Below are 19,837 nucleotides of genomic sequence, written 5' to 3' on the forward strand. Positions count from 1 at the left end.
TACCAGTGGATTTAGAAGTTGAAGACAACACCTGGGGGACCTGATTTCTTGTACCACATGTAGCGAGTTATTTGAATTTCTATTTCATGAACCACTCGCCTTAGAATGCCGTGAATCTTAATTATTCCGCAATAGTAAAAGTCCTCCATGTAGTCCTGTTATTCGACAATAGGCATATTCTCATAGGCACCTCCCCTCGAAGGTCCGTCCGGTCGTGGACCTCCATTCGCACAGGGCGCATAGCATACTCTGGAGAAATAATGAACTCTTCCAAGTCTGCTACTTGAACCATAGGGATCTCGTCGATAGCAGAGCCGTAGGCTTTGTATTCGAGCTGGTCGGATTGTATAGGGACCAATGTGATGGTGGGTGTGTTATCTAGCTTTGATCAGAAGAGCAGACACAAAGAATGTGGGTATTATTACCGGCTTTATTGCACAGCAGGACCAATGTCTCGCCATTTAAAAATTTAAGATCGATAACGTTCCTGTCGGGGAGGTGAATGCACGTCGATGCAGTGTGTAGGCTGCTACTAATGCCGTTTTTGATGTCCACACCGGATTGGAAGATGTACACTGCTGCAATTAGCGGTGGCCGTGATAATGGATCTGGTGCTTACCCTTATTGGTGGAGGAGTTTGATGCCAAGGCAGAATATATCACCCCAGTCTGTGCAACAGTTAGCCATGGGTTTTTGGCACTGAGGCTGTTGTGATGGGAACTTGCATTTCCGTCGGTGTGACACATTTGAATGTCCATGAGTGAGATTGGATGTCCGATGGATAATTTGACGGGTGTTCCGAAGCGTACACTGCGTTTTTTGGCTTCGGCGATGTCCTTGAACATGCGATTAGACGAGGTCGTCACGTATGATACTAGGAATTCTACGTGTTGAAGGGCCCGTCGGGATGCTTGGCCGGATTCCTGCTTTGTTAACTGCGTGTCTAGGATGGGTAATAGGCTGACTCCGTCTTCGATGTGGTCCAGGTCGGCTTGCCAGTCTCCCTTGGAGACTTGGTCGAAAAATATATCCAGTGGACTGCTGATTAGATACCGCTCGATGTACGTGAGGACCTTGGATGTGTCCATAGTGGCCTCCTTCTCAGTGAGCTCGTTTTGCTCTATGGAAGAGGAGGCTAGTCGATCGATCTGGAAGCGTAACCATGTTGAAAAGGCATTGAAATGCTCCAGCTCATCCATAACGTTAGACAAGATCTTGTGGCCAACTAGGGTTAGGCAGCCGACGATGTCGAGCAGTCTGCTCGTTTGGGTTACCGAGTAGCCGATATCATCTCTGTCATCGTAGAATTGGGCCAAGCCCCGGAGACGACTGAGGATGATGGCGCAACGGTCTAACGCTGGGAGGAAATTTTCGTGGACCAGACTGCGGAGGTTTTCGAGACCAGAGATCACGGCCTTGTCCCATCGTTTGTGGCCCTGTTGTCATATTAATGTCAGGATGCTGCTTTAACTTATAGGCGCATGTGCACAACGTACCCTTTCGGCCACACTGTCTACCAACCACTCTCGAACTGGCTCGTACGCATGACCAGTAACAACAGTGTGGTATAGTGCTGGAACGATGCTCCGAGGGCCGCTTGCGAGTTCCTCGAGGTCCCCTTGCACGCTCCGTAGAAATCGGTTTGGTAATTCCCTTGTGTTCTTCCATTCCACTTGCATGTGGAGTTGGGACTGTTTAATGTATCGCAATAGCTTCTGAAGGGTAGTTAATTTGGACGCTAGCAGAGGCAAGTTGATGGGCGACGAAGAAATGAATGGTAAATCCATCGGAACGAGGGTCAGGTGGTTCGCCTCTGTCTCCTTCTCTGCGAAGACTAGAGCATGTGTTGATAACTGAGGATGAGCGGCGTGTGAAATCATGTACGAGGTGGTTGCCGGTTCTGCCACAGGATTGAGAAACGTGCCAATCAGGAATGAATCAAAGATGTTTAGCTGCAGTTTGCCATCCTTGGTTCCGACTACCATGACGTTTACCCGGTCGTATTCCTCCCGCTTCGGCGGCTGGAACAAGAACTCGATTCCAGTGCGCAGTGTGAAGACAGTGGCATCATCACTGTTGAAGGTTGTAAGCTTACGGTGCCATCTTTCGTTGCGGAAGGATTGGAAGCAGAAGAAAACTTACTCCGGACCGGCACTACCGGTAGGCAAGGGGCTTATTTTAGGCAAAGCAGTGTCGACTTCAAGGAAAGTGAGCTCCTGAGGTAGATTTGGAGGTAGTTTATCCTCGGGTGCCGTCGACTCTGTCGACTCAAAGCCCGTTGAATGCGTTGATAATTCTCCTTGGGGTTTGCCTGTGACATTGCAACTTGCCCAGCCAATGCGGGAGATGTTGGCATTAGTTCCCTCACACACAGGAATATGATGAGCAGCTTTGTTGGTTTCCAGTCCCATAAGCCGGACTACTCCATCACTCCATCCTACAGCGAGAAATTGACCTGGTTGAAATATTGTCAGTCACTGACTGCACTGTACAGATTTGACGTCCGGTGAAACATGTAGATGGTACCAACCGTTTGGTTTCCATGTGACTGTGACAGCCTCTGGGGCTTTCGTCCCTGGCGGACCAACTTGGTGGATTTTGGAGACGGGCTGTGAGGGAGGTCTGTAGATGAGTAGGTTTCTGCCGGCGGCGTCCCATGTGGTTGATAGGTCGAGCGTGGGACAGCCTGACGGAAAACCGGCTGAAGCCTTTGATTCGAACTCGGTCTCACTGAAAAGTGAGAGTCGTTTCGGTGCAGCCATGATAGTCGACAGAGCGCCAATTCATGGAATGGACAGTTTTTCTATTTTTGCACGGCTCATAGTTAAAGAACGATGTGGCTGGATCTAGCCGTTGACACGTAGAGCCAGTATTCGCATCAAGATGACAACGCGTCGGGTTTTCAATGTTGGCGATTTTAGTCTGGTGTTGTGTTTTGTTGTTCGGACGTATTGTCGTTGTTCAATCCCTGGTAAAAGCAATGGGCTCAAGTGCTCCTTCTTTGTATGAGAAATGGCGGAACCCCACAACTGGCACTTGAACATGCATGTAAAGTAATCAGACAGTGAACAATAACAATAACAACATCAACTCTATGCACACATAAATTCTCGTCCTGTACCATTCGCTTTCTGAATTGATGCAAATGAATGCGTCACTATTTTAACCACATGGCTTCAAGTCAATTCGTCCATTATTTTCAATGTCTTCTACTATCTGAAACGAGTCGAAATGCATTTCCCACGCAATTCTGAACCCGACTTTTTCATATCCCGTTGCCATCATCCATTCAATGGTATTCTAGCTTCATTGCCGTTAACCAGCCAGCTACTCCCCGGTCATTTAAATGGTACCCCTTCAACATATGCACACCGTCGTCGTCTACTCAACTGCGTAGTTGTCGGCAGTAGACTTGACGTCCTTGGAGAACGTAATCTCCTCATCCTCCTCCAACAGGGATACCTTCGTGACCTGTAAAGACTCTGTTAGCATTCTATCGTGTCATACCTGATAAAAATGATGATACTCACATCCACATCAATATATGGCGTCGTCTTGTTAAACCGTACAGTCATGGGGAAGAAGTCGTTCTCATCGCTGCTCTCAGCTTCGAATTCGAAGGCGCCGTTGGGATTCTCATCATCAACCGAGCCGATATTCCATTCCAACATATCTCCCGAGACCTCGTAAGCCGCATCGAAGCTAGACACAATAGGCTCGCTTCCTGAATAGGGAATCACGACGCTGACATCTCTCAGAGCATCACCACCCGTAAGCTCATATTCAACAGTAACGTTGTACTTGCCGCCGTTGTCGTTAATCCAGACTGTAAATGTGATGGGGCAGGCACTGGTATCGTCCCCTTTTGGTGAGGCTCTCCATCGCAATACCGCAACCGAGTTGTTCACAGGGAATCCTCGAGCTGTGTTGCTCATTTGAATAGTCTTGGATCCATTAAATAGGTTCTTGTCAACGTTGGGGTGCGTGCGGAACTGTGCGCCGTGAGATGGGACAGCGTGGAGGCCCAGTTTGATCTTGGTGAGGCTGGGGTCGGAGATGCGCAGAGAAAGATCACCGCTGATGGACAAAGTGTTGACAGCGCCTTCTCTGGAGAGATTAGCACTGATCGACTCCGAGATAGTGACATGGACAGCATCGCGGTCGAGCGTCGATGAAACTCGAGGCTCAACAGGCTCGGCCGTAGCCGGAGTGGGAGCTACGAGAGGCGTGTCATCAATCTCGCCGCCCATGTCGCCACGGACTCGCTCGAACATGTCGGTGGTCTTGGACTTCTTGCCCAGCTGCATGCCCTTTCCTTTTGGTGCAAGTGGCCTAGTTTGGCGGTCAGTTGGACCAAACATGCAATTCAGGCCAATGGGAATACAACTTACTTGTTGAACGTCTTATTCTTTTCGGCCTCGTACGAATCGTATGAATCCGCACCGCTCGGTCTCGAAGGAGGTGTGTATGTAGGATAAACTGGAGTTCGAGGCATCCCACGACTACCTCTGGCAGACTCCTTGCGCTGCATTTCAAGTTGCTTGGCCTTTCGCTTTCGTTCTTCAGCAGCCTCGAGCTCCTTGTTCTGTAATATGCATTAGCACAGGGAAAGAGAAATTTTTTACAAGGCGGTTGCAGCTGCGGTAGCGGACGTACTCTAGCGATAATTTCCTGAATGCGCTCCTCGTGGCTTTCCATCTCCAAAAAGGTCTTGATCTGACTCATGGTAAGGTTTTCTCGGTATCCCAGCGTAACCAACTCATCAAAAGCGCTAAGCAGTTCGTAGGCATTTCGGAGGATCTCTCTCTCATCGAGGGTTCGGCATGCGCTTGTGACAACCTGGGCGAACAAATGTAGGGAGTCGATATCTTGGAGAATGTTGGACTGCTTATTGGTGATGAGCACCATATACAGCTCGTCAAGAGGCTGATAGACAAATCGAACATTGTCTTGCTCAACAGTCGTGTGCTGAGTGCCGCTGTCAGCCAGCTTTGGGAACGAGGCGAGGAGGGCTTCTATCCGCGATCGTGGCATGTCTCGAAACTGGCGGGAGAGGACAGCTTTCCCCCCGCGGGTGCAGATTGACGCCGCGAGAACGACCTGTAAAGCATTAGTAAGGGCTTCTTGCGAAAGCTCTATACAATTCAAGGCGCACCATCTTGGCAATTAGTATATGGCAGTCCGAGAATCTTGAGGTATGACGCGGGGCCGGCTGGTTGGATCTGGCGTTGCTGTTCAATGGCGGCTCTTGGGTTGACAAGGAGCTGGCCACTATTTCCAAGTCACAGTGCCAGGTCCAAAAGGCCAAGTCAGGTGTGACGGTGGGGCAGAGTATCTGGCTTGGGGAAGGAGCAACTCGTTGGTACGTACCTACCAAGGTCTGGTTCTTTCTGTGCTCCATGCTGTTGACCTTTGCGCCTCCCATTTGGGTAAAGTGTCCTCCCCATGCGCCACTGCTGCCTTTGGGCTGAGACCCACTCAAAACTCTCTGTCAGCAATCCAGTTGCTTTCAATGTTCTGGATCCGTCATCAAGCTGCAACATTGAACAGCACAGCTTTGTCCCTTTATCGACGAAACATATCAACAGCTGAACAAACGCATCTCAAGACGACATCTTATCCTATTCATACCACACCTTTCCCAATGTTACGCGTCGTTCCTTGGAGTATACGATTTAATTTCAGCTCGCTCGCAGCCTAATCCCGATCAAAGTACCACCCAAACCTCGAATCAGAAACGCCCTGACCAGTTGTTTCGCAACTAGCGGCGACTGTCGCATATAACCAGTCGGGCTGCAGCCTTGGCTAATTCTTCATTGAGCTCTTCAGCGGACTTTTCACGGCAAGCCGACTCGGGGAGTACGCGCAGGCTTCATGGCGGAAATGGAGGTCAACGCCGCGCCTCAGTTGGGCCTAGATGGACACCTGGACGACGATCTAATCAACTATGATAGCGATGCCGAGAAACCCTTCGACCACACTGAGAACATAGAGGCAACAGAACCCGTCGAGACTGTGGATCCCGACAACCTAGGAGGCGAAGAACAAGGAGAGCCTGGCATAGACGATGATGGCGCTCATGCCGAGGTGGATTTTTTCGAAGATGGAGAGGAAACCGAACCCGCTACCTTCCAGCCCGTAATCGCACCTGCCGACGAAGACCCTGAAGAGGGCCAAGAGATACCACACGAAATAGACTACGATTTCGATGAACCAATCCACCAAGGGAACGAAGCTCTGGCCGAGCGTGAAGATGAAGTGTCTGAAGAGCAACAGCACTCAGAGGAGAACCTTCACGAGAAACGAATTGTGGAGAAAGATGAATCCGCAAACAAGAACGGGGATCATGAAATCAGCTGGGAGGGAGACGGAGAACAGGGGGACGATGAAGAAGGTGTTGCGGCTGGTGATGTTGACGAACATATAGCTCAAGATGAACCGCCTACATCTGAAACAGAGCAACAGCCTGCCGCTGAGCAGCATGGTGATGTGGCTGGTAGTGGAGAAGAAGAATCCTATTCTGACAACTCAGAAGCACCTGGGGACGAGATGGAGCATGATGAGGAACTGCAAGATGATGCTGAGGAGCAGCCTCATTCGCAGCAGGGATACTCTGATGTTGACGAGCACGGGTTCCCCGCGATTACTGTGCAATACAAAGGAGATGAATTCCCGTTCTTCTCCTTATCTTCCGAGGGGTTCTTTTCGCAGCTTTCAGTTCTGGATGACAACCTTGAGTCCTTGTTGAGTGGCTTGCGCGAAGAGCTTGTGAATGAACTCCTTCCTGAAGATGACCTTGTATTTCAAGTAGATGGGCTTGGACTAGAGTTCGCAGAGGTAAGTTTAACTGCCCTTCAGCCGTAGATGAAGAGTAGTCAAAAGCTAACAATGTCATCAGTCATCATCTCCCGAAGTTTTGACCAATATCACATTGAGGCAAATACTTGAAGTTTTTGACATTCTTGTCAAAAACCAGGATCCCGAAAGCAACCGGCCACTATATACTTATCTCTTCACCCGGCCTAGTACTAGCAAACGACTTGAATTCTTGATGGAAAGCGCCACCGAGGGCAAGGGACTGGACGAAGTCATCCATCTCTTTCAGAACCCAGTGCACCATCATACTGGCCGTACAGATGTCTCAGTCGGCGATGATTTCGATACCCAGGTAGACGATTATGATAGCGCTGATAATGACCATGCGACCCAAGAACAAGAAACACGAGATGTCTCGGAAGTGGAAAAGGCGCACGGACAAGACTGGGAGGCAGTAGAAGAGCATGCAGTACCACCTCAGCAAGACGACACTAACAATGTCTACCAAGATGATGAACCTACCAATGATCCTGGAGACTTTGGTATTCAAGATAACCACGTGATGGAGGAGACAGACAAAGTGACCGAGCTCTTCGACGAGGCCGTAGCTTCAGGAGCTCTGGCTCCAGAAGATGATGTTGGAGATGGAGAGAACCCTGACCAAGTGGGGGATGAAGATCATGATTTGATCGGACTTGACTTCGATGAGCCTCCTGAGGTACTCGGCAGCAGCCCGTCTGGGACGGAAGACAAAGCGGTTGAAGGCTTTTTTGAAGATGCCAATGCAAACCTCGCTGCCACAGATGCCAGCACTACGACAACGACAGTAAAAGATGACGGTGAAGAGACATCTACACCTGTCGAGATGGCTGCTCTTGACACAATAATCGACGCGGCCGCTATGGACAGCCTGGTTGAGCAAGATGATCTCGCAGAAATTGATTGGCGAGATGAGGCAATCCCTCAGCTGAATAATGGAGCCGCTGGGGATGAAACGTCCGGTGCTGTAAAACGAGCCCGTGGTGACGATGATGTTGGCGCTGAAGATGACAACAGTGAGTCCCCTGAACAGGCTGCCTACTGTCAGTCTCCGCTAACCTTGTGTGTAGATGCCAAGCGTCAACGTTCCTAAAAAAAACAAAACATTTCGTGATACTAACAGTTTTTCCACGCTTTCCCCCATCCCCAGTTGTACCACACCTGGAAGCTCGGTTATCCCCTCACAAGCTCATGGGCTGGTAATGAGCTCCAAAGGCATTATAGACACCCGTTCATAGGGCCGTTTGGTCTGCATTTCACTATAATTTGCAGCACGCCCCAACAGGACGAAAGCATGATACCCCACTAACACGTTGTTGGCCTGATCAATAACTTATTTCAAAGGTAGGACAAAGTCAATATCTACTAACCATGAAAGGCAGCTTCGCCAATCTTGTTTGGTTGTGCGATTCTTAGGTGGGGGGTTTAACTTCCATTAATGGGGTGTTGCCGGCTGGATTTACTCAACTTATTTACTTGATACCCGATTTTCCACGGAGAAGAAACGAAGAAACGTTTTGGTTACTGCCATCGCCTACATTTAGTTTGGAGGGAGCAATCTGCACTGAGCTGAACGCGGGCCAAGAGAAAGGTCAGGTGGTCCGAACACCAGGCAGGGGGTTATGTTGTGTGTTACCAACTACGAGGTGAAGTATTTTATTATTGCTCGCGTGAGCCCCTGCATAGAATCAACAGCTAGGCATGCTTGAGGTAGATCGTGGCAACTTATCACGGCGGCGAAGATGAACATCTTCGACGAAATGTATTAGCTTGGCGTTTGGTAGGATACCGCGTATGTCGGGTTAGATAGGCAAGGCTGGCAATTTGATTTGACCAATTTTCTATGGATATGAGCAGTGTAGTCTACATTTCTATACCAATGGGGCAGCTATTCTAACTCGGAGATCCCTGTAAAGATGTCGGACCAGCTATGTATGGCTCTCCGTGGGCTTGGCAGTCCTCAAGGAGAGGTGGTTTGGTGGAGAAGGCCAGATTGGCTCATTGAGCTAGCGCCGTGATGCGACGTTTCGGAAATATTCTGGCACCTGAGGGGTGAACTTGCACCAGGCTTTTTATAGTATACTTTATTGTATCGTAGTTGTGTTGGGTTGGTGCTTGGTCAATCTGCTTTTTAGAATCAGCCATCGTTGTCAAGGGTTGAGCTCCGCACTAAGTTCGGCCGATGGTTACTGCGAGAGCTTGGATTTTCGGGAGAGCTGGCCCGTCTCTAAGAAGAAAAAAAATGAATATACTAGTCACTGGATGGATCTGATATCGTGTCTTGATATGGAAGCCGCGGGCATCTCGGGGCCGAACATTGAGCATTGCCACAGCCAAGGGGACTTGCTGTGGGGAGCGACTCGTAATGCAAAAGCAAGGGAGACTCGTGGTTTGTGGTCAGTCCAATAAAATACGGTCCGTTCATACCGAGCTCACACATTTGCCTGCGTGCCATTTGTTGTCCAAGGGGTGATGCAGTCGGTGGAAATGGGCGGTGTTGCATTCCTGATATTGGATTTCGTGGCACGCGACTGATGACCCTGGCGTTGACCCTTTGAATCGGCAACGGGGAATTATTTTGGCGGCTTGGTAAGGAAACTGCCTTGTTAATATTGTTTCGCGGGAATGCTGCGTAAGTTTTGCCTCTCGTAATGCGTAGAATTCGATGGCTGAGTGTCATGTCTCACTTGTCACGGGCATTTCAGTTGTGTTGTCAACATCGAGATCAAGATAGGTGGATGACGTATGTTTGCGAAGCCCGTGCACTGCAGAGGAAGTGGTAGCATTCATAATGGGATAAATCCCCGTCAAGTTCTGGTAGTATTACAAGCTTGTGCTTACAGTCTCATTCCTTTATCAATGACATACATGCGAGGTAACTAATGACGATGTTTTGTTAGCGAAGATGGGCCGAGTTAAGCGAGGGCCTCATGGGACAATCGCACGCAGGGATTCGGTATCGGTTATTCAGAAATATTGGTAGAGGCATCAAATAGCATAGCTGACACATCAGGCCAGACATAACTTGACCTTAACCAGGCACAAGCCATTGTGGGAAAGGGGGGACAGGATGCGCTCATCAGAAGGCACGAAACGATGGACATTGAATTCGCAGCGGGTCCAGCCGAAGATCCAGGGGCAAGATTTCAAGTTGAAGTTTGAAACGTGGTGGGGAATCTGAGGCGAAGCAGACGGCGCTAGACCAGCCCAAGCTTTTTCATGGCAGGAGCGACCTGAGCAAGCAGCAAGGTTACCAGACGGGCAAGGGGAAAAGAACGATGGCGATGCCAGGACGATGGCAATGGATGGCTGGGGCTGGCAAAAACTAGAACGCAATCACTCACTGATCAACAGCCGCGGCAGGCCTCCCTTGCAATGTATCCTTGTAGCAGCAGTTGGGAAACATAGATCGAATTATTAAAGGGGATGCATGAACTTTCTCACCAACTCCCTTTTTACTGGGAAACATTTCTGGGCCTGGCCTGGTGTATGGTGCGATCTGCTGGAAGGCGTTTGGCTCTGGAGACAAGTGTCCCCAATACCCTCCCTTGTTCAGGTACTCAGGTACCAGCCCATCGTGGGCCAGTGAGAGACGACCAGTCAGCTTTGATGGTGTGGACCCTGTTTGTCGTCGTTGTGGGATCATGGATGGAAGGCGGGCGCTTGGAGGCTTGGTTGCTTTGCTGAGGCATACGAGGATGGCAAAGCTCTGCAGCACATGGCATGGAGAGACGACTCGTAATTGCGGATAGGAGACACGTTAGGGCTTACCAAGCCTAGAGAAAAGTGATCTTCTTTGTGGTGTTCTGCAGTGGGTAGAAAGAGCTTCTATTCAGGTGATGGCTTGGAACTTCGTGTTAAGAAGGTTGAAGGTTTGCCCGTGGCCAGAGTTGACGCGTAACTCAATTCTTGTATCAGCCGGCGTCAAATATACGGCACAACGCCAAAAAGCTCAGTTATCATCTCGTGCAAGATATAGAACTAGTCGTCTTTGTCTTGGGGTTCATAAAAAGACTTTCCACATTGCCTTTCAATTTTATTGGTGGTGTCTCTTGCTTCCTCTCTTTCGACATTCACAGTTTGCTTGGATGCATGTGCAAAGCGCCAGCAAGGATGGAGAGACTTGGCGCTGTGGTACCAGGTTGCCTGTGAAGGAACAAAAGGCCACTTGACCTCGCTCTGGCGACGCTGGTGCCTAGGCGTCAGTGCTGCACCAGGTATACTCAGGTACCTGCCCGCTCTGTACCTCTCGGCTATGCCCCAATCGTCAGGTCAGGTCGCTTCAAAGTGTGCCGAGAGACGACCACCAAACACCAGTTGACCACATGCCCACCCAATGCTCCAATGTTGGGGGGCTTGGGACACTCGCCGGCACTACATGCGCTGTCTCCGGTCCCAACTTAGAAGTTGTCTCCAGAACTGCAGCAAGGTCGACCACCTGACGCCACGCAGACAGCCCATTTTGCCCTTGTCCACTCTTTGAGTCCATGTCTTCTCTCCACCTCGGACTGTGAGTGAGTTGATTGCTCAAGCATCCAGTCCAATCCAGTCCACACTCCATCTGGTCTCAATGGTCAAGTCGTCTGCGCTTGCGGCCCTCCACCATCTCTAACTGCCACGACCACCATTCGTCTCATCGCCATCGCCCTCAGCTTTTCTCTCCCTTCCCGAACCGACCACTTCTTCTTTGGCGCTCTATCCTTGACAGGCCTTTCCCTCTCTGTCTAAGCGGATTCTGCGACGTCTGGGACGGAGCCGACTACGGAATTTTGGTCAGACCTAACGACGACCCTCCACGACTTCGTACGATACCATCATTTGTCTTACGCCTCTCCCGTCGACCGCATCTCGTCTCTCTCCCGCTGGATCGGTTTGCGCCGCCGTTTCTGTGTCTTGACTACCTGCCGTCTTTTCTTAATGGGCGACGGTTGATTTCAGTTCGCGATTTCGCCCATTTCTTTCTGTCGCTACGATTCCAACCACGCCAAGATAGTTTGCCTTGGGGAAGGCTGCTGGCGACGCATCTCCATCCGATCCTCGCCCCATTCCCCAACATACGACGCTCGTTTTTCTCTTCTGCGTTACTCGAGAATTGGTTTCAGGCGTCGAGACGCTATTTGCGCTTTACACCGCAGTCATGATTGAAGACAAGTACGTCGTGGTGACTGGACGACGCCGCGGCTAGCCGTGTGCCGCATCCTACGAAACCAATTCCAGTCCAACCCAGTCGAAGAGGGCTGCATCGCTAACCATTTTCTTTAGATACATTGGCCTGGCGCTTGCCATGTCGTCAGCACTGGCTATTGGTATGTCAAGTCCCCGGCCATTACAGAAATAGTCAATCGCTAACATTCGATTACAGGCACAAGTTTCGTTATTACGAAAAAGGTTTGTCTGGAGAACAGAACCCCGCTAGATTCCCACAACAATTACAGATCGTTTGTATCTCTGACACGCGATGCGTTAGGGTTTGATGCAAGCTGAGGAAAGACATGGGTTCGAGGGCGATGGATTTGTCTATTTGAAAAGCCCATTATGGTGGGCTGGTATTGCAACTCGTATGTATCACCCACACTGCTTCACAACTATGCTCCTCACTAACCTTGTTACGTGTAGTTGGCATCGGAGAAGTTTGCAACTTCGCTGCTTACGCCTTTGCCCCCGCGATCCTCGTTACACCCCTCGGAGCCCTGAGTGTCCTTATCGGTGCCGTGTTGGGATCCTATTTCTTGAAGGAGGAGCTTGGAACCCTGGGCAAGCTGGGTAGTGCCATCTGCCTCATCGGAGCTGTAGTCATTGTCCTTCATGCTCCTCCTGACGAGGAAATTGAAACTATTGATCAGATTCTGCATTATGCGATTCGCCCTGGTAAGTTTCTCCGCGCCAACAGTCACCAACTGCCAATTATTCTGCAACTTGGCCATTGACGCTAAACGTCTTGTAGGCTTCCTTTTGTATGCTATTGCCGTCGTCGCATTTGCCGTGTTCATGATCTACAGAATTGCTCCTCAATATGGCAAGCAGAATGCGCTCATCTACCTGTCGATTTGCTCAACTGTCGGCTCCATCTCTGTCATGTCGGTCAAGGCTTTCGGAATCGCACTCAAGCTTACCTTCGCCGGCAATAACCAGTTTAGCCACCCTTCAACCTACGTTTTCCTGATCTTGACGGCTGTCTGTATCTTGACACAGATGAACTACTTCAACAAAGCCTTGGCGTCCTTCCCAACTAATATGTCAGTTACCCATATCATGATGCACCCCTTTGGATGCTTTGTTCGATTGCATACGCAGTCAACTAACTCTCGTTTCTAATAGTGTCAACCCTCTGTACTATGTGACATTTACCACTGCTACGCTCTGCGCCTCCTTCATCTTATTTAGCGGCTTCAACACCACGGACCCTGTCAACACGCTTTCGCTACTTTGCGGTTTCCTGGTCACCTTTACTGGAGTGTACCTGCTAAACCTTTCGCGTGGTGATCCCAATGGCCAAAAACTCATTGCTGGGCGAGGTGGATACGACGCAACTCCTACTGACATGGTATCCGGATTTCAAACCCGTCGCAGCATGCAATCGCGGCGAAGCGGAGACCCGTCACGGCACAGCATAGGTAGCCATCACGGTGACCGAGATGGCCTGATCCGGGCATACGACGAAGAGGAAGCCGCAGGGTTTGGACTCACCGATCTCGCTGAGGAGAGCGAAGACGATGGCAGCCACTCAAACGGCAGAGCCAATGGCAAGAAGGAACAGTACGACAATGCCATTGAACTACAACCGCGGAAGTCAGCTGAAAGATAAAATAGGACACCTAGATTACACCACTGATGACTTTCACACACCTACCTATCAACCCCAGGGGTGGACCGGCGCAATGTGATTGTTTCCTTACTTGTGGCCCTCCTCGTTTTGCAATTATTAGCATATTTCCCCTGGACACGCATCGCCGTTGTACATTCCCGAAATCGATTGTTGGAGTAAGATATTCGCCGGTCGACATCATCATTATGCATGCATGATACAGATTCCTGCCATCTGATTTGCCTCGTTCTTTGCGATCTGAGCAATCCGCCTGTGCGCAGAGAACAAAATCTACATGAAATTTGTGTTTCCAAAAAAGTTGAGGAAGAGACAGGGACTGATGAGCTGATTTATTGTTGGTTTTTTTGGCGTTAATGTGTTGTTTCTGTTTTTAGTGTTTTTAACATGGACTGCTTGCCATTGCGTTTGCTCTTGATTCGAGCTCATCTCTCTACTTGGAGAACGGCGGTCGGCGGGCTTCTTCTTTTTTTTTGGGATTATGGGCATGGGAATGAATGTGGATTTCGACTCTTTTTACGGATATCATAGCCAACTCTTCCCTGTACGACTAGCAGGAAATACATTCCATGATGGAAGAATGGTGACCTGGTTGGCAGAGAAGTTTGGCGCAGAGAGCGGCTAGGAAGCAAAGCAGGAAACGCTCGCCTAGTCAAATATTAGCGAGCTTGTTTCCAGGACGTGTCTTGCACTGTTTTGTGAATGTAGATCAATTACTCTACCACACACTGCCATATTTGCCGATGTAGAATGTGCATCACTTGTAAACAGACAACGCACCGCAGTCTTGAATGTTCTCCTGTGGTATCGGCCAGGGGTACGTATTTTTACGTGGCTTCATACTGTAGCGTGGTCTTAGGCATGTATATAGTTGCCACTACTAGTTGTATCTTTGCGTCGTCGAGCAGTTGCTGCACTAGTTTACGGGAACTGGTACTGGGCACATAGATATGATGACGGCAGCACTACACGCGAAGTACAGGCATAGAAAGAGGTGCATTTAGGTTGTGTTCATCAGATTCTCGGGTCTCATTCTCTTTTATGGCCAGGTCTACCATTACAAAACAAGATGAAACCTTCCAATGCCTTGAGCAGATGCAAATAAGATCAATTGACGCCTTAGAGTAGACCGCCATTTCCCTTTGGCTTCTTCCTCGCTTTCTCTCACCGGCCAGTTCCTCTACCCATCGTCCATTTGTGTATCGTGGATAATCATCAGCATATTGTTTACTCAGTTGACGACTTTTCCCACAGTCACTTCCTCCCAAGCCCCCGCGCATGGAATTCCTTTTTTGTCAATTCATGTTCACCGCAAATTAGGACGTTAGGTTGCTTTATTGCTGAGCAGCCTCGGCCTCGCCCTCCTGCTCGGCAACGCGAGCATCTTGGCTGGCTTGAGCGGCAGCAGCCTTGGCACCGTAGTCCTGGCTGACGGGCTGGAGAACAGCCTGCTCCTCCTTGGGCTCGAAGATGGTGACAGCGTCAGGGAGGGACTTGGAAGGACCAGCCTTGCCGTCGGGGTCAGAGCCACGCATGATCTTGACCTTGATACCCAGGACACCCTGGCGGAGCAGGACGTGGCGGGTAGCAGTGTCGATGAACTCCTTGGCGGGCTGACCAGAGTGGATCATGAAGCCGTCGGTGAACTTCATGGACTTGGCACGGGCGGCACGGAGCTTGCCAGAGACGACGACCTCGCAGCCCTTGGCGCCGGACTCCATGATGAAGCGGAGGACACCATAGCAGGCGCGGCGGACGGCGAGACCGTTGAGCAGCTTGTAGCGGAGGGACTCGCACTGGGCGACGGCGGAGAGACCGCGGTTCTGGACCTTGGCGGCGTACAGAGACACAGAGTTCTCGGGGAACTTGAAGCGCTTCTGGATCAGGGAGGTGAGCTCGCGGATGCGGCGGCCCTGCTCACCGAGGACTTCCTGGGTCTGGGTGGCGCGGATGATGATGTCGGTGACGGTGGGGGTGACGCGGACTTCGACACCGGAGTAGCCCTCCTCGGCGAGTTCGCGCTGGAAGAACTCGTTAAGTTCGGCGTAGAAAACACCGTCAGCGACGAACTTTCTCCTCTTGGAGCTAGAGAGGGCATGTCAGCAAAGATTCTGCGGTTGTGGTTGGTTTGGTTTGCCAGTGTAGTCGATATCGTGAAATGTCCAGATGGTGTGCTTTCGAGATTTGGGAATTGGAAGTGTTGAAGATTCCTCCTCTTATTTGGAAATAATTTCGATATTTCGCAATGTCAAAAAACCAACTTTTGTAAGAATCATTCCATCTCCTTCATCGGCAGCACACCACCATGTCGAACATTTCCGTCGGTCGAAGCACACAATCCGGCAACACCAAGCAACCACACAACATGAACGCAACAAGAAACTCACATCTGAGCACCAGGGTGAGCCATGATGAAGAATTTGAAACAAGTCGATTCGATTCGTGAGGACGAAAGGAGACGGCGGTCGACGAAACGGGCGGAATGGGAGGGGATTCGGCAGGCTGAGGTCGAAAGGTTTCGCGATGGACTAACTGCGCGGGATTGGCGAAGCCCTCAGAAGTGTCGTCCCTCAATTTTCGGCTGTGGGTTGAGCCCTAAGCCTGCACGCTTCTTTAATTTTTTTGCACCAGACACGTCGCCTGTGAGTGGGAAAGTGGGTTGGAAATGTGGGGTGGACATCCGTTCAAGTTATCCATGTACTTTCGTACCATGGTGGTTCCTGGCATCGGATAATCTGCTTTGACGGGTTCCGTGAGGCGGGCCATCTTTAGTTGAGCGCTAAGCTGCATTGAGTGAGCTGCTTCTCACCTGCCCAGGTGGTTAATGGCTAGTCAGGCTGAGTGTCTGTCAGACAGTCACTGTGCACTGGGCAGGAGCGTTCCAGCTCTGAGACTGCTTGCGCCTGACGTAGTCGTGCCTCGCTGCTCCTGCCACCAACCACTTGAGCACCCCACCTTGACCTTGACAACCAGACCGGACCAGATGCCATGCTTCATGTCCCCATGGCTCCAAGGCCAACAGACTTGGTAGCTCGGCTTGTGATCTGATCCCAAATACAGCCTTGTCGTCAGCTCCCCAACTGCTTCTCAACAAATGGAATAGCTCTCATTTACCAACTCCCCATATATAATGTTATAAGCTATTATTCTATTAGACTTAACCATCCGTCTGCCAACTGTTTCCCCGCCGCCAAGCTAGAAGCCATCGAAGACTCTCTGCAACTTACCTGTGCTGACGACGGCTGCAACGCCGAATCGCGGATACGGCGGCAGGGCAACCCAACGGCAGTTTATGGTATCCGGATCTTATGCACTGTTTCGTTTTTACCCTCCAGTATAGTGCCATAATTTTACTTTGGGGCCCGTACAAATAGCGTCTGACAGCAAGATGGAGGCCAAGAAGGTGTGTTGTCTGTCTTCACTGCGATGCCTCTCTGTACTGGTATCACTACCTTGCCAACACAGTCTAACATGATTCATTTGTTCTAGGTCATTCACAATGTCAAGGGCATTTTCGGTGGCCAGACCACCAACGGTATCTTGCGACTCACAGACTATCATATGGTCTTTTGCGCCCCGGTTGACCAGCATGAGCCGACGAGCGCCGACCCGGCCACACCACCCAAGATGAGGGAGCGATGGTTGACATATCCGATTCTGTCGTATTGTTCTCTTCGCCCAACACCTCCTACTTCAAGGCAATCTCCATCTATACGCATTCGATGTCGCGATTTCACCTTTGTCACCTTCAACTTCAACGATAATGGCGCCGCTCGGGACGCTTTTGATTTCATCAAATCGAGAACCTGTAAACTTGGCACGGTAGAAAAGCTCTACGCCTTCAGCCACAAACCACTTAAGAACGAAAAGGAAGTGAACGGATGGGAATTCTACGACCCTAAAGCCGAGTTTCGGAGGCAAGGTATTAGCGAAAAGTTGCCCGACAAGGGCTGGAGAGTCACCACAATCAACAAGGATTATACATTTTGCGATACGTACCCGGCATTTTTGGTCGTGCCTTCCAAGATTTCGGATAATGTCCTCAAATATGCTAGAGACTTTCGTTCTCGGAACCGAATTCCCGTTTTATCATATATTCACCCCGTCAACAACTGTACTATCACGAGAAGCTCACAACCCCTCGCCGGCATCACCAGGAAAACAAATGTGCAAGACGAGCGACTGGTTGCGGCATCCTTCTCTGCTTGGATGCCTGGTGGATCGGAGGAGTCCACACCTCCTGTCAGCCAACAGGAGCCTGCCGAGAGCGAGATGCTGGAATCTTCACTCTCAGAGTTGGAGCGCTACGAAGATGAGCTCATCTCCCGATCAGCCGCCATCTACGACGAAAAGACTGGCGAAACGAGGATATATGGACGGCAGCAGGCTAACATGATTGTCGACGCTCGCCCTACCATCAACGCCATAGTCAATCAAGTCCAGGGCATGGGATCTGAGAATATGGACAAGTACAAGTTTGCGACAAAGACTTTTCTTAGTATCGAAAATATCCACGTTATGCGCAACTCCCTGAATAAGGTAGTAGAGGCTCTCAAGGATGCTGATGTGTCTCCTTTACCTCCTAATCGAGAACTCTTGAGTCAAAGTGGCTGGTTGCGACATATTAACGACGTGCTGGATGGGTCCGCTATTATCGCCCGTCGAATTGGCATCAAGCACTCACACGTCCTCATTCATTGCTCAGATGGATGGGATCGTACCAGCCAACTGAGTGGTTTGGCGCAAATCATGTTGGACCCATACTTCAGAACCATTGACGGCTTCATTGTTTTGGTGGAGAAGGACTGGTTATCATTTGGCCACATGTTTAGACTGCGCTGTGGTCATTTAAATCATGAGGACTGGTTTGCAGTCCAAAAGGACGCCTTGGCTGGGTCAAAAGTCCAGCCTGGAGAAAACGATGGGCGCAATGATGCGCTTCAGAATGTTCTCACGGGGGCCAGGCGGTTCTTCAACCAGAATAAGGAAGATGCTGAGTTGGACGCAGCCAGCGAAGTTACATCGGGAAAGGTGGTTGATGAAGAGGCTACCGCACCAAAGATGGTCAGCCCCGTATTCCATCAATTCCTCGACTGCACGTATCAGTTGATCCGACAGAATCCTACCCGGTTTGAATACAATGAGCGCTTCCTTCGTCGGCTGCTCTACCACCTCTATTCTTGTCAATATGGAACCTTCCTGTACAATTCTGAGAAACAGAGAAAGGACGCCAGGGTCAGTGAGAGAACATCTTCTGTTTGGGACTACTTCCTCTGCAGAAGACAAGAATTCACAAATCCTGATTATGACCCCACTGTTGACGACCGCGTCAGGGGTAAGGAGAGGATTCTTCTGCCGAATCTCAAAGAAATCAGATGGTGGCATCAATCGTTTGGCCGCACAGATGACGAAATGAATGCAGGGTTGCATGCTGCTGCTGCCGCTGAAAATGGACGGCTTGCCGCCGTGTCTAACTTGCATGGTTCTCCTCGCGCCGATCAAATTTCGAGATCAGCTTCAGGGACGCCAAAACCTCCGGGTCTGGGTAACAGCCACACGGTGTTGACGGCAGTGGAAAGTGCACATGAGACTCTCACGCCAGGCAATAACCAGGCTTCACTGCGCCGTAGTGCCTCTGCCGAGGGCCCCAACGCCTTCACAGCTATTCGGGACGGTCTGTCGGGACTGAACATTGGCAAAGGTGTGTTGAGCAGTCTTGGTCGTGCCGAGGCTTCTGGGTCAGGTACGCCTCCGCATAAGGAGCAAGAAATGCGCCAGATGACATAGAAGGTCATGTTCCCTGCTGAGCACGAGGATGAGCAGAAGCCCTGTGAAATTATTGAGACGTCGAATACAGTAATTCACAAATGCCCTCGGCCTCGCCCATTTGCACATACATTATTAATTAGGAGTGTGGCCAGCAAATGTTGCCCAACAGAGGAAGACATCAGCTGTGGATGGGCAATTGTTCATCCTCTAGAAGAAGAAGATGCGGACGATACTGCGAGCCCTTCATACTGCTTGGATTCCTCGCCGTCAGCTGCCGGACCTTCCGGCTACAATAGTCAGTCGGCAATGGAAGCATCAAATACGTCGATTGAAGGCCGAAGCCGGCCGGAGACGAGCTGTTCCTACCAGGAGAAGGGATTGGCGGGCCCG

The 19,837-nt window shown here is 50.4% G+C and overlaps 6 protein-coding genes across 6 annotated transcripts; 3 read left to right on the forward strand and 3 right to left on the reverse strand.

The window, feature by feature from the left end:
* Window positions 1-121: 121 nt before the first annotated feature.
* Window positions 122-2,762, reverse strand: VFPPC_04448 (anaphase-promoting complex component Cut20/Apc4; the record flags this gene model as incomplete). Its single annotated transcript, XM_018283801.1, has 7 exons — window positions 122-378; window positions 426-575; window positions 620-668; window positions 810-1,436; window positions 1,497-2,073; window positions 2,143-2,455; window positions 2,531-2,762. 7 exons carry the CDS (start codon window positions 2,760-2,762, stop codon window positions 122-124), a joined length of 2,205 nt encoding a protein of 734 aa, XP_018145031.1.
* Window positions 2,763-3,381: 619 nt separating this feature from the next.
* VFPPC_04449 (coatomer subunit delta) lies at window positions 3,382-5,158 on the reverse strand (the record flags this gene model as incomplete). The annotated part of the gene is made up of 5 exons (XM_018283802.1): window positions 3,382-3,471; window positions 3,531-4,332; window positions 4,392-4,585; window positions 4,657-5,100; window positions 5,156-5,158. The coding sequence occupies 5 exons, from the start codon at window positions 5,156-5,158 to the stop codon at window positions 3,382-3,384; spliced, it is 1,533 nt and encodes a 510-aa protein (XP_018145032.1).
* Window positions 5,159-5,883: 725 nt separating this feature from the next.
* On the forward strand, window positions 5,884-7,948 carry VFPPC_04450 (conserved glutamic acid-rich protein; the record flags this gene model as incomplete). Its single annotated transcript, XM_018283803.1, has 3 exons — window positions 5,884-6,837; window positions 6,899-7,871; window positions 7,926-7,948. The coding sequence occupies 3 exons, from the start codon at window positions 5,884-5,886 to the stop codon at window positions 7,946-7,948; spliced, it is 1,950 nt and encodes a 649-aa protein (XP_018145033.1).
* Window positions 7,949-11,992: 4,044 nt separating this feature from the next.
* Window positions 11,993-13,660, forward strand: VFPPC_04451 (hypothetical protein; the record flags this gene model as incomplete). Its single annotated transcript, XM_018283804.1, has 7 exons — window positions 11,993-12,006; window positions 12,118-12,161; window positions 12,218-12,243; window positions 12,323-12,413; window positions 12,472-12,723; window positions 12,800-13,091; window positions 13,174-13,660. The coding sequence occupies 7 exons, from the start codon at window positions 11,993-11,995 to the stop codon at window positions 13,658-13,660; spliced, it is 1,206 nt and encodes a 401-aa protein (XP_018145034.1).
* A 1,352-nt stretch (window positions 13,661-15,012) lies between these two features.
* Window positions 15,013-16,088, reverse strand: VFPPC_04452 (40S ribosomal protein S3; the record flags this gene model as incomplete). The annotated part of the gene is made up of 2 exons (XM_018283805.1): window positions 15,013-15,763; window positions 16,066-16,088. The coding sequence occupies 2 exons, from the start codon at window positions 16,086-16,088 to the stop codon at window positions 15,013-15,015; spliced, it is 774 nt and encodes a 257-aa protein (XP_018145035.1).
* A 978-nt stretch (window positions 16,089-17,066) lies between these two features.
* Window positions 17,067-19,465, forward strand: VFPPC_04453 (protein phosphatase; the record flags this gene model as incomplete). Its single annotated transcript, XM_018283806.1, has 2 exons — window positions 17,067-17,081; window positions 17,168-19,465. 2 exons carry the CDS (start codon window positions 17,067-17,069, stop codon window positions 19,463-19,465), a joined length of 2,313 nt encoding a protein of 770 aa, XP_018145036.1.
* Between the last annotated feature and the right edge of the window lie 372 nt (window positions 19,466-19,837).

The sequence above is a fragment of the Pochonia chlamydosporia genome, chromosome 3 (genome assembly GCF_001653235.2).
Source record: "Pochonia chlamydosporia 170 chromosome 3, whole genome shotgun sequence".
NCBI classification, from domain to species: Eukaryota; Fungi; Ascomycota; class Sordariomycetes; order Hypocreales; family Clavicipitaceae; genus Pochonia; species Pochonia chlamydosporia.